This window comes from Bufo gargarizans, chromosome 7 (assembly GCF_014858855.1).
Source record: "Bufo gargarizans isolate SCDJY-AF-19 chromosome 7, ASM1485885v1, whole genome shotgun sequence".
NCBI lineage: Eukaryota > Metazoa > Chordata > Amphibia > Anura > Bufonidae > Bufo > Bufo gargarizans.
Genome location: NC_058086.1, coordinates 96,706,786 through 96,721,187, shown reverse-complemented (window position 1 = coordinate 96,721,187; position 14,402 = coordinate 96,706,786). Strand labels below are relative to the sequence as shown.

At 41.9% G+C, this 14,402-nt stretch overlaps 1 protein-coding gene across 4 annotated transcripts in view; it reads right to left on the bottom strand.

The window, feature by feature from the left end:
- C7H1orf112 (chromosome 7 C1orf112 homolog) overlaps positions 1-14,402 on the bottom strand; it is a 674,745-nt gene that overhangs the window by 184,935 nt on the left and 475,408 nt on the right. For all 4 annotated transcript variants that reach the window (XR_006390915.1, XM_044302156.1, XM_044302158.1 and 1 more), the window contains one exon: positions 8,375-8,560. Coding sequence is in view for 3 of the 4 variants with exons in the window: in XM_044302156.1 (XP_044158091.1) it covers positions 8,375-8,560 (186 nt within the window). In the remaining variant the exon portion in view is untranslated. The remainder of the gene's footprint in view (positions 1-8,374; positions 8,561-14,402) is intronic.

Here is a 14,402-nt window from a genome sequence, read left to right as displayed (position 1 = left end):
TCACAGCCAGGAAGAAAAAAAAAGCTCCCCTTCTCCCTGGCTATGACGCTCTCCGCTGCAACTGGCCAGCTCACAGCCAGGGAAAAGGAGAGGCCCCTTGAGAAACACGTCTCCTCCTCCCTGGTGTGGTATAGGTTTACATACAGGGTGGGAAACCATAACGGGGTAGAACAGTGCAGGAATGGAGCAGTGCATAGAGAAAAAAAAATGAGCTGTCACATGTCATCAGTATGCCCTACATTGCCAGGTATTTATATCATAATGTCAGGACCAGTGAAAGGTCCTCTTTAAATATCAGAAATAAGGGTCTGTCTATTATATTACTTAATTATCTTAGGATACGTATACCATCTGGACCAGGTGATTTCTCTATATTAATCTTAAGACATTGCTGCACTTCTTTCTGGGTTAGACAGGCCACATTTAATGGGGAATTTATTTTGACACTCTGAGCTAATTTTGACACTGACATCTCATATTTAATTTTCCTCAATGAATACAGTGCAGAAAAAAAATATTTAATACATTTGCTTTCTCCTCATCAAAAGTATGAGAATCTAGTCTCTGATCATTTAGCCTACATTTTGTCTGATAGAACTGAATGAACTGAACTGACTTGTCTGTAAATGTTTGTGTAAGGTAGTTAGACCTTGTTCATTATTTTTTTTTTTGGTAGAACCATTATGACCTGTAAATGAACTGAAGTTCATTTGGCAAGAAAAAAGCAGCTAAGTAAAGAAAAACGAGTGGTCATCATTACTTTAAGAAATGAAGGTCAGTCAGTCCGAAAAATTGGGAAAACTTTGAAAGTGTCCCCAAGTGCAGTCACAAAAACCATCAAGCGCTACAAAGAAACTGGCTCACATGCGGACCGCCCCAGGAAAGGAAGACCAACAGTCACCTCTGCTGCGGAGGATAAGTTCATCCGAGTCACCAGCCTCAGAAATCAAAGGTTAACAGCAGCTCAGATTAGAGACCAGGTCAATGTCACACAGTTCTAGCAGCAGACACATCTCTAGAACAACTGTTAAGAGGAGACTGTGTGAATCAGGCCTTCATGGTAGAATATCTGCTAGGAAACCACTGCTAAGGACAGGCAACAAGCAGAAGAGACTTGCTTGGGCTAAAGAACACAAGGAATGGACATTAGACCAGTGGAAATCTGTGCTTTGGTCTGATGAGTCCAAATTTGAGATCTTTAGTTCCAACCACCGTGTCTTTGTGCGACGCAGAAAAGGTGAACGGATGGACTCTACTTGCCTGGTTCCCACCGTGAAGCATGGAGGAGAAGGTGTGATGGTGTGGGGGTGCTTTGCTGGTGACACTGTTGGGGATTTATTAAAAATTGAAGGCATACTGAACCAGCATGGCTACCACAGCATCTTGCAGCGGCATGCTATTCCATCCGGTTTGTGTTTAGTTGGATCATCATTTATTTTTCAAAAGGACAATGACCCCCAAACACACCTCCAGGCTGTGTAAGGGCTATTTGACCATGAAGGAGAGTGATGGGGTGCTGTGCCAGATGACCTGGCCTCCACAGTCACCGGACCTGAACCCAATCGAGATGGTTTGGGGTGAGCTGGACCGCAGAGTGAAGGCAAAAGGGCCAACAAGTGCTAAGCATCTCTGGGAACTCCTTCAAGACTGTTGGAAGACCATTTCAGGTGACTACCTCTTGAAGCTCATCAAGAGAATGCCAAGAGTGTGCAAAGCAGTAATCAAAGCAAAAGGTGGCTACTTTGAAGAACCTAGAATATGACATATTTTCAGTTGCTTCACACTTTTTTGTTAGGTATATAATTCCACATGTGTTAATTCATAGTTTTGATGCCTTCAGTGTGAACCTACAATTTTCATAGTCATGAAAATGAAGGAAACTCTTTGAATGATAAGGTGTGTCAAAACTTTTGGTCTGTACTATATATACTATTGTTGTTATATTGATTAAAATCTTATTAACCCCTTCACGACTGAAATCTGTATATATATGTGATAGCTGCATATATCCCGTGCAGCTACCACGTATATATATACGTTCTGGCAGCTCTTTAATCCAAGCGCCGATCTATAATAAGTAAAATGCTACCCCCCTCCCCCGTTTCCAGTGCTGCCTCCTGTCCCCGATGCGGTCCCCCTTGTGTGTGTGATGGCGGCGGCTCCATTCCTGAGCCACCACCATCAGCAGCGTGTGTCAGCTCTATGCTGACACTGCCGTAACCCCATAGATGCCGCAGTAGCAGCATCCATGGGGTTAATAGAGGGAGGGGGCTCCCTCTCTCAACCATCACAGCTGCTGCGCAAAGGCGTCTGGTTGCCATGGTATAGGTGTCCGGTGCTGCCACCTACAGGCATCTGATTGTATGATACTTTGCAATGCAAGAGCATTGTAAAGTATAGTACAACCATCAGCCCCACTTCTTCAAAATCCAAGAGGGAACTGATGCGAAAATAAAAAAAATTGAAATAAATAAAAGTAAAAATAAATAAATAAAAATGTAAAAAATTAATTTCCTTTTCCTATAAAAAAACTAAAAAAACAAACAAAAACCACACATATTAGGTGTCACCGCGTCCGTAACGACCATCTCTATAAATATATCACATCATCAACCCCGTCAAATAAACACCATAAAAAATAAAAACGGTGTAAAAAAATAAGCCATTTTTGTAACCTTACATCACAAAAAGTGCAACACCAAGCCATCAAAAAAGGCGTATATACCCCAAAATAGTACCAATCACACCGTTCCCTCATCCCGCAAAAAATGAGCCCATATTTAACCCCTTAAGGACACAGCCATTTTTTGCAAATCTGACCAGTGTCACTTTAAGTGGTGATAACTTTAAAACGCTTTGACTTATCCAGGCCATTCTGAGATTGTTTTTTCGTCACATATTGTACTTCATGACACTGGTAAAATAAAGTTAAAAAAAAATATATTTTTTTTTTGCATAAAAAAATGCCAAATTTACCAAAAATTGGGAAAAATTAGCAAATTTAAAAGTTTCAGTTTCTCTACTTCTGTAATACATAGTAATACCCCTAAAAATTGTGATGACTTTACATTCCCCATATATCTACTTCATCTAAGAAACTACACCCCTCAAGGTATACAAAACAGATTTTACAAACTTTGTTAACCCTTTAGGTGTTGCACAAGAGTTATTGGCAAATGGGGATGAAATTTGAGAATTTCATTTTTTTGCCTAATTTTCCATTTTAACCCATTTTTTCCACTAACAAAGCAAGGGTTAACAGCCAAACAAGACTGTATCTTTATTGCCCTGACTCTGCCGTTTACAGAAACACCCCATATGTGGCCGTAAACTACTGTATTTGGTTTTTGGAAGGCAGGTTTTGCTGGACTGGTTTTTTGACACCATGTCCCATTTGAAGCCCCCTGATGCACCCCTAGAGTAGAAACTCCATAAATGTGACCCCATCTAAGAAACTACACCCCTCAAGGTATACAAAACTGATTTTACAAACTTTGTTAACCCTTTAGGTGTTGCACAAGATTTAATGGAAAATAGAGAGACAATTTCAAAATTTCACTTTTTTGGCAGATTTTCAATTTTTATATTTTTTTTCCAGGTACAAAGCAAGGGTTAACAGCCAAACAAAACTCATTATTTATGGCCCTGATTCTGGAGTTTACAGAAACACCCCATATGTGGTCATAAACTGCTGTACGGGCACACGGCAGGGCGCAGAAGGAAAGGAATGCCATACGGTTTTTGGAAGGCAGATTTTGCTGGACTGTTTTTTTTGACACCATGTCCCATTTGAAGCGCCCCTGATGCACCCCTAGAGTAGAAACTCCATAAAAGTGACCCCATCTAAGAAACTACACCCCTCAAGGTATACAAAACTGATTTTACAAACTTTGTTAACCCTTTAGGTGTTGCACAAGATTTAATGGAAAATAGAGAGACAATTTCAAAATTTCACTTTTTTGGCAGATTTTCAATTTTAATATTTTTTTTCCAGGTACAAAGCAAGGGTTAACAGCCAAACAAAACTCATTATTTATGGCCCTGATTCTGGAGTTTACAGAAACACCCCATATGTGGTCATAAACTGCTGTACGGGCACACGGCAGGGCGCAGAAGGAAAGGAATGCCATACGGTTTTTGGAAGGCAGATTTTGCTGGACTGGTTTTTTTGACACCATGTCCCATTTGAAGCCCCCCTGATGCACCCCTAGAGTAGAAACTCAAAAAAAGTGACCCCATTTTAGAAACTACGGGATAGGGTGGCAGTTTTGTTGGTACTAGTTTAGGGTACATATGATTTTTGGTTGCTCTATATTACACTTTTTGTGCGGCAAGTAACAAGAAATAGCTTTTTTGCCACCGTTTTTTTTTTGTTATTTACACCATTCATCTGACAGGTTAGATCATGTGGTAATTTTATAGAGCAGGTTGTCACGGACGCGTTGATACCCAATATGTATACAATTTTTTTATTTATGTAAGTTTTACACAATAATTTCATTTTTAAAACAAAAAAAGTGTTTTAGTGTCTCCATAGTCTAAGAGCCATAGTTTTTTCAATTTTTGGGCGATTATCTTAAGTAGGGTCTCATTTTTTGTGGGATGAGATGACGGTTTGATTGGCACTATTTTGGGGTGCATATGACTTTTTGATTGCTTGCTATTACACTTTTTGTGACGGAAGACAACAAAAAATTGCTTTTTTTACACCGTTTTTATTTTTATTTTTTTACGGTGGTCATCTGAGGGGTTAGGTCATGTGATATTTTTATAGAGCCGGTCAATACGGACGCGGCGATACCTAATATGTATACTTTTTTTATTTATGTAAGTTTTACACAATGATTTCATTTTTGAAACAAAAGAAATCATGTTTTAGTGTTTCCATAGTCTAAGAGCCATAGTTTTTTCAGTTTTTGGGCGATTATCTTGGGTAGGGTATGATTTTTGCAGGATGAGATAACGGTTTGATTGTTACAATTTTGGCGTACATGCAACTTTTTTGATCACTTTTATCACCTTTTTTGGGAAGTAAGGTGGGCAAAATTCCAATTTCATCATAGTTTTTAATTTTTTATTTTTATGGCGTTCACCGTTCGGGTAAAGTAACATGATCGTTTTATAGATCAGGTCGTTACGGACGCGGCGATACCAAACGTGTAGGGAATTTTATTTTTTTCATTTTTAATCAGTGATAAATGTGTTTTTTGATTTGAACTTTTTTTCACTTTTTTTTTGACCCAGATCTACTTGGTTCTTGAAGATCTAGTGGGTCTGATGTCTGCATAATACAGTACAGTACAATATATATTGTACTGTACTGTATTTTACTTACACTTTGTCTTAACAGATCTCTGCCTTCAGCACAGATCTGTTCAGAACCATGGACAGCAGGACGCCTGAGAAGGCGTCCTGTTGCCATGGGAACCTTCCCCGTCTGCTCAGTAGTGGCCAGAACTGCGCAGACGGGGAAGGGTATGGACGGGGCTTGGGGGGCTGCCTGGGAGCTCTCTCCCTCTCCATTCGGGGGGCTGCAAAGGCAGAGCAGCCCCCCGATGGGAGAGGGAGGGAGCTCCATGAGCTGTTAACCTTTTCCATACAGCGGTCCGTATGGACCGCTGTATGGGAAGGGTTAAACGGCTGACATCGCATCACCGATGTTAGCCGTTTATACCAGGGTGCCAGCAATGTGCTGGCACCCTGGTATACCCACTAGACACCAACGATTATGCAATGGGAGGTGGGCGGGGGATCGCGATCCTGCCTGCCGCACCGCCCGCAACCCTCCCCCTGCACCTCCCACCGGGCTCAAATAACTCAGGGGTGCAGAGGGGAGGGATACAGGAACGTTTTTTGAATCCTAAAGTTTCTGATCCCTGCGGTCAGGGACCGCGGGGATCATAAACTGCAGAAATCGCAGGTCTGAATTGACCTGCTGTTTGCCGCGATCGCCAACATAGGGGGGTCACGGGACCACCCCGCGCATTTAGCCAAGGTGCCTGCTCAATGATTTGAGCAGGCACCGGGATCCGATCACTGCCAGCCGCACGGCAGTGATCGAAAATACACAGGGCGTACATGTACGCCCTGTGTCCTTAAGTACCAGGGCACAAGGGCGTACCTGTACGCCCTGTGTCCTTAAGGGGTTAAGACAATCGCCCAAAAAATAAAAAAGCTATGGAGACACTAAAACATCATTTTTTTGGTTTCAGAAATGCTATTATTGCGTAAAACTTAAATAAATAAGAACAAATATACATATTGGGTATTGCCACGTCCGTAACGATCTGCTCTATAAAACTGTCACATGACCTAACCCCTCAGATGAACGTTGCAAAAAAAAAAAAAAAACTGTTCCAAAACTGCCCATTTTTGGGCCACCTTGTCCCATAAAGTGTAATAATGAATGATCAAAAAATTCTATGTACCCAAAAATGGTACCAATAAAAACCTCAACTCTTTCTGCAAAAAATGAGCCCCTGCACAAGACGGTCGGTAGAAAAATAAAAAAACATATGGCGTTCAGAAAACCAATCCAGCAAAATCTGCCTTCCAAAAACCATACAGTGTTCCTTTCCTTCTGCGTCCTGCCGTGCGCCCTTACATCAGTTTACGACCACATGTGGGGTGTTTCTGTAAAGCGCAGAATCAGAGTAATAAATATTGAGTTTTGTTTGGCTGTTTACCCTTAATGTGTTAACGAAAAAAATGTAATAAAATAGAAGATCTGCTAAAAAATTTACATTTAGAAATTTCATCTCCATTTTCCTTTAATCCTTGTGGAACACCTAAAGGGTTAATAACGTTTGTAAAATTGGTTTTAAGTAACTTGAGGGGTGTAGTTTCTACAATGGGGTAATTTATGCGGGTATCCATTATGTAAGCCCCACAAAGTAACTTCAGACCTGAACTAGTCCTTAAAAAGTAGGTTTTTTGAAATTTTCTTAAAAATTTTAAGAATTGCTTCTAAATGTCCTAAAAAAATAAAATAACATTTCCAAAATGATGCCAACATAAAGAAGACATGTGGGGAATGTTATGTAATAAATATTTTTATGAGGTATAACTTTCTGTTTTAGAAGCAGAGAAATTGGAATTTAGAAAATTGTAAGTTTTTACATTTTTTTGTAAATTTGGGATTTTTTTTATAAATAAAGGTGATATATATTGACTCAAATTTATGACTGTCATGAAGTACAATGTGTCACGAGAAAACAGAATGACGTGGATAAGTAAAAGAGTTCCAAAGCTATTACCACAAAGTGACGCATGTCAGATTTGTAAATTTTAACCTGGACACTGGGGCATCAATGACCTTTGGTCATGAAAGGGTTAACCATCATTTGAAGTGTAGTTGTCATCTTCATTGGAGTGTAGAGTTAAGTTTCTCTTTCAAAGAGTATCTGAGCCTGAAGACTTGCTTTCATCAGCAAAAGATCATTGCTCTCTACATCTTCTCCCTCATCACTCTTTAATGGGCCAACAAATTCAGTTTTAAACCTTTCAACAGTTATATAACTGAAGAACATTTTTGGGTTAGTTTTACTCTCTTTGGCAATGAGCCCCTCTGTCTGCAGCTTGGCTGCTTTTAACTGTCCTTAAGGTTTTCAATTTTTTTCTGTAGTTTCTTCGTGTTTCTTCATTGCCTTCCTGTTTTAGTATTTTAAATGCTTTATTTTTTATTTAGTGCCCCTTTACATTTCTATTTATCCAAATTGGTGTTCTCTTGTACCTGATCATTTTATTCCCACAAAGAATATACCTCTCAAAATGAAAGTTTAGGATGCATTTAAACATATCCCCGTCAATAGGAATATTTAGTTCTGCCCGGAGAGGTAGGAATACCAATAGATGACCATTGGATGTAGTACATGAGGGTGGAATGGTTACCTTCTGGTAGGAATAAGGTATAGAAATTGCTGAAGGAGGGGAGGACACTGCACTGAGGAGGGACGGAAGAGGGGGTTGTGGCGATTGTCGTTTTGTACCACTAATTTGTAAAAAGACAAAAATTATCCGATTAAAAAAATAAATTAATAAATATCCCTGTCAAAATTGTGTGGCCGTTGGCAGGCAGGGCTTTAGAGCTTAAAGTGACAATAACTTCCAGCTACTGTTGTGCATCAGCAAGTTAAGTTTCTGTGACAATAATTGGCTGAGGTGAATATCACTGTGGGTGACATATTAGATGTGGATGACACAATTTGGTTTGGCAAATGGTAGGGGAGCTGAAGAGGACTTGTAACGTAGGAATCTTACAAAGTTATATATATGCAGTCAGAGATCTTCCCAAGTAAGCAATTTTGCTGAAACTGTACATATAAAGTTGCATGAAGATGGTCATAAGTGTATTTACATTTACAGTAACACTTACCAATTGTTTTATGCACTCAAGTGTACTTTTACCCTTAAGTAAGTTTCTGCACTGAGACAGCGCTGGTTTAAATAAGCCGGTTTCAACTTGTGATCTCAATGCACTTGGTAGGAATGACGGGGAAACATGTTGCCACAAAGATATATTTTCTGCTTGTGCTGGTGAAAACACTTTGACAAACTCCACCTAAAATTAAAAAAAAGGTAAATTTTACAACCAGATTAATTAATATCATCATTTTTACATAATACTAACAAAGTGCACCCACCTTCCTAACACACACGTTGCTAAATGCCTTTCTCTATGAAATATGTTTTGAATTGACCCAGGATAGCAGCAGATCAATGATGGATCATAGTATACATGTCAATAAAAACAAAAGAGAGTGCTGCAGCTAAGTGCTAAGTTTACAAGCCAGACATCCAGGTCTTCCCTTTCCAATCCTTTAAAACCGGCCTCAGTAATCTGAGGTTTGTGCAGAAAAGCAAACTCCAGACCTCTTAACTAGAGCCACTCCCCCCCTCCCCCCCACCCAGCCACAACTAAGACAATAATACAATACTACAGCCCTTTAGTATCCAGCCATTCCAAAAACTCCTCAGATGATTTAAAAAATGGACTGTACAATTATATACTTCTCAAAGTTAGGCTGGAAATACTTCCTTCCCTAGTTTTTCCAGGATCAATGTCTGCAAAAAATAGCCGGGTCCTTTTCCTCCACTCATTCTGGCAATCCCAAAACACGGATATTACACTGCCTAGAGCGGGCTTCCAAATCAATAGCCTTTGAGAGTAATGACATATTCTCAATTTGTATTTTAGAGAAATCCTTTTTCAAATTTTTCACATCCATTTGAGTGCTTTTCAATGACAATTCAATGTTCTTTATCCTAGAGAAAAACTTATTTAACCACCTCAGCTTCCCTAGCTTAAACACCCTTAATGACCAGACCACCTTTTACAATTCTGCACTACACTACTTTCACCGTTTATTGCTCAGTCATGCAACTTACCACCCAAATGAATTTTACCTCCTTTTCTTCTCACTAATAGAGCTTTAATTTGGTGGTATTTCATTGCTGCTGACATTTTTACTTTTTTTGTTATTAATCGAAATTGACCGAAATATTTGCAAAATAATGACATTTTTCACATTCAGTTGCAAAATAAAAAAATAAATATATTAAAAAAAAGACATCTATATATACATTTTTCTCTAAATTTAATGTTCTACATGTCTTTGATAAAAAAAAAATGTTTGGGTAAAAGTTATAGCGTTTACAAACTATGGTACAAAAATGTGAATTTCCGCTTTTTGAAGCAGCTCTGACTTTCTGAGCACCTGTCATGTTTCCTGAGGTTCTACAATGCCCAGACCAGTAGAAAACCCCCACAAATGACCCAATTTTGGAAAGTAGACACCCTAAGGCCTCTTTCACACGGGCGTCATGTTTTTTGCCCGGATAAGAGGCGGGTGCATTGCGGGAAAATGCACGATTTTTCCGCGCGGGTGCAAAACATTGTAATGCGTTTTGCACTCGCGTGAGAAAAATCGCGCATGTTTGGTACCCAGACCCGAACTTCTTCACAGAAGTTCGGGCTTGGGATTGATGTTCTGAATATTGTATTATTTTCCCTTATAACATGGTTATAAGGAAAAATAATAGCATTCTGAATACAGAATGCTTAGTATAATAGTGCTGGAGGGGTTAAAAAACATTAAAAAGTTAACTCACCTTATCCTCTTGATCGCGTAGTTCCCGGTCGGTCTCTTCTTTAGCTGTGGGCTAAATGACCTGTGGTGATGTCAGATCACATGCTCCAATCACATGGTCCATCACCATGGTGATGGAGCATGTGATTCGACATCACCACAGGTCCTTTAGCCCACAGCTAAAGAAGAGACCGACCGGGAACTACGCGATCAAGAGGATAAGGCGAGTTAACTTTTTTATTTTTTTTAACCCTTCCAGCACTATTATACTAAGCATTCTGTATTCAGAATGCTATTATTTTCCCTTATAACCATGTTATAAGGGAAAATAATACAGTGAATAGACTCTCACCTAGAACCCATGGATGAAAATTGCACCGCATCCGCACTTGCTTGCGGATGCTTGCGATTTTCACGCAACCCCATTCATTTCTATGGGGCCTGCGTTACGTGAAAAACGCAGAATATAGAGCATGCTGCGATTTTCACGCAATGCATAAGTGATGCGTGAAAATCACCGCTCATGTGAACAGCCCCATAGAAATGAAAGGGTCAGGATTCAGTGCGGGTGCAATGCGTTCAACTCACGCATCGCACCCACGCTGAATACTCGCCAGTGTGAAAGGGGCCTAAGGTATTCACTGATGGGCATAGCGAGTTTATAGAACTTTTTAATGGTGGGTAGACAATGATGAAAAACAGCAGCACCGCACAAACATGTAAATCACCTAAGCCCCTTGTAATGCAGTAAGTCCTTAGACCAGCAGCTTCACCAACAGACCTGGATCGTGGTGCTCAGCGTAAATAGAGATAAACTTCATGGACAGTAGAAAGAAAAGACGCGGCACTCACAGAGGTCTGGAAATCTTCATAAGGCTTTAATGCTTACTGAGTGGCATACTGCACACGCTGGGGAGCGGGATGGCCACGGTGCGGATCGGCGGTGACGGCCGTTTCGCGCAGGAATCGCGCTTCTTCAGACCTCCTATGACGCACAGGCGCACAAAGGTACATTTAAGGGAGGCTGCTGATCATCACCATGGTGATCACAGACGCTCGCCAGGTGCGCAGCTGTAGGAAACAGAGAGAGAGGGAAAATAGCAACATTACAAGCACATACATGATTGCAATACAGCAAAGACATGGAGACATTCTATCTAACCTGGAGGCGGCAAATTCCAGAGATTTGACATCATGATAAAGAGAGGATACAATACTAGTAATATATAGAGAAACAAAATCTCAAAGTAGCATAATTAACTAACATAGACCATGAATGCACCCAATGGATGAGGGATACCAGCCTAAAGACGGCAGGCAACCCCTCCCAAGGGGGTGCATACGTGGAAGCACCTATACTGCACAAAGCAAAACAGAATGGTGAGAAAGGGAATAAATAAAGAAGTTTGAGGAAACAAACCCATCAATAATACAGAGGTCAAAGAACTATAAAAATACAGCCATGTCATTTTTATCGTTAAGGCCATGAGATCCCATGGCACCCGTCTTGATGATCCATCGAGCCTCCCGCTGCAACAAGAGGCGGTGGCAGTCCCCACCCCTCGGGATGTGCCACACGGCCTCAATGCCAGCAAAAGAGAGGCTAGTTGGATCACCATTGTGGGCAAAGCAGACATGATCGATCAAGCGGGGTGAACCTCGACCAGTCGTAATGGAGTTAAGGTGTTCCTGTACTCTCTCAAACAATGGCCTATTGGTCTTGCCAATGTAGAACCTACTACAGGTACATGATACAACATAAACCACGTATGAGGTACGACAGGTAATAAACTCCCTGACCTTGTGTGTTACACCCCCAATGATAATGTCTTTCCCTGTGAATTATGGGAACAAAAGGAACATGTTCCACATTTGTAGTTACCCAGGGGTACTCTACTCTGCAGACAATTAGACAGTTTGGAATGCCTTAACACACCGTGGACCAATCTGTCTTTCAAAGTATGGCATTTTTTGAAGGTGATCCAAACTATTTGAGACGACACCCCCCAAAGAAGGTTCACCTTTCAAAAGGTCCCAGTTGTTCAACACGGCTCGTTTCACTATCTCGGCTGCCGCACTAAATTTAAAGATGAACGCAAACCTGTCCTCGTTGCTATCCTGAATCCTGTCACTAAGGAGACTAAGTCGTGGACGGAGAGCGGCTCGATGGAGTGCATCCACCACGTCCTTCTTGGGATAACCCCTTTCGAGCAACCTCTCCTTTAGTTGGTGAGCCTGCCTAAAATAATCTTCGTCAGTGCTATTGATTCTGCGCAAACGTATAAATTGCCCAAAAGGAACAGCGTCCTTTACTGACGGGGGATGGAAGCTGGTCTGGTGGAGCAGCAAATTGGTTGCGGTAGGCTTCCAAAAGCCTGTAGCGCGCAATACCCCATCAACGACGGTGACGTGAACATCCAGAAAATCTAGATCGTTGCCACCGAAGTTGAGGGTGAACTTCATGTTCATTTTATTGGTTTCATTGAGATGCTGCACGAACTGCCTGCACAAACATTCGCTGCCCGACCAGACCAGGAACACATCATCCACGTAGCGCAGATAATGATGGACATACATGAAAAAGGGGTTATCCATGGAAAACTCAAACACCGCCTGATACAGGTTAGCGAAAGTGCACGACACCGGTGTGCCCATCGCTGTACCACTGATGATTGAACTGAAAGACATTGTTGGTGAGTATTAGATCTAAAGATTCTTGTACGAACTGTGAAAAAACAGCACTCTTGTCCGAGCGACTGAGAACGGACGCTATGGCTCTCAAACCAGCGTCAAGGGTGATACCCGTATAAAGACTCTCCACGTCCAAGGACACAAGGTGGAATTCCTCCCGCCATTCAATGTTATTGACGGCGCGGAGGAAGTCCCCGGTGTCCTTAAGATACTTGGGAGTACCTTGTAGCAAAGGCCTAAGCAGCCAATCCATATACCTTGAAATTGGTTCAGTAGCTGACCCCATCCCGGCGACGATAGGTCGTCCCGGGGGATGGGACAGCAATTTGCGCGCTTTCGGAACAAAGTACCAGGCCGGGTTCTTTGGGAACTTGGGGACCAACTTGTCTAAAATGCTTTTGGGCAGGAACTTTATGTCAACATACTTAGAAAGAAGTGAATGAACCCTGGCCAGTATAGACGGGACAGGGTTGTCACTAAGCTTCTGGTACACACTGCTATCTTCTAATTGTCTGGAGGCTTCCTCCAAATAATAGGCCATGGTCATCAGGACCACGTTGCCCCCCTTGTCGGCCGGCTTGATGACCACATCATCAAGAACACAGAGCCATTGTAAGGCAGCTCGTTCCTCATGAGTAGTGTTAGGGGGTGCAACCGGATAAATCAGTGTACGTACATCCCTAAGTACTCTTTTGTGGAAGAGGTCAATGGGGGAGCCCGTCGGCATGGGGGGCAAAAACGTGGACCTGATGCCTCCCGTGAATGATGTCTGAGGCTCGGACGCGGTGGTATATTCAAAAACTGAATACATAAAATCTCCTCAGTGTCGAATCTATGCTGTAAATGAAAATCGGCACATGTCATATGAGCTTGGACCTCGCTACGTAATGGTGGGGGGTGTATGGAGCTACTCTCCGCAAACAACTTCCTCAAGAACAGTTTGCGTACCGCCCTATACAGATCTACTTCAAAATCAACAGGGTTAAATTGTTCCACCAAGCTGTATCCCAGTCCTCGCTGGAGGAGTGAGATACAGCTCGGGGGCAATTCGTAGGCCATAAGATTGATAACAAAACTGGGAGAGTCCTGTGTAGACGGGGGTGAATCAGGGGTTTTCACTGCTTCCAGGTAACCTGTCGCCTTCTCCTCGTGGATTTGCGTGTTTGGGTGCTCCTTCCTTTTGCGTTGCCCTCGTCCCCCTACATGTACCTGTAGTAGGTTCTACATTGGCAAGACCATCAGGCCATTGTTTGAGAGAGTACTGGAACACCTTAACTCCATTACGACTGGTCGAGGTTCACCCCGCTTGATCGATCATGTCTGCTCTGCCCACAATGGTGATCCATCTAGCCTCTCTTTTGCTGGCATTGAGGCCGTGGGACCCATCCCGAGGGGTGGGGACCGCCACCGCCTCTTGTTGCAGCGGGAGGCTCGATGGATCATCAAGACGGGTGCCATTGGATCCCATGGCCTTAACAATAAAAATGATATGGCGGTATTTTTATAGTTCTTTGACCTCTGTATTATTGATGGGTTTGTTCCCTAAAACTTCTTTATTTATTCCCTTTCTCACCATTCTGTTTTGCTTTGTGCAGTATAGGTGCCTCTACGTCTGCACACCCT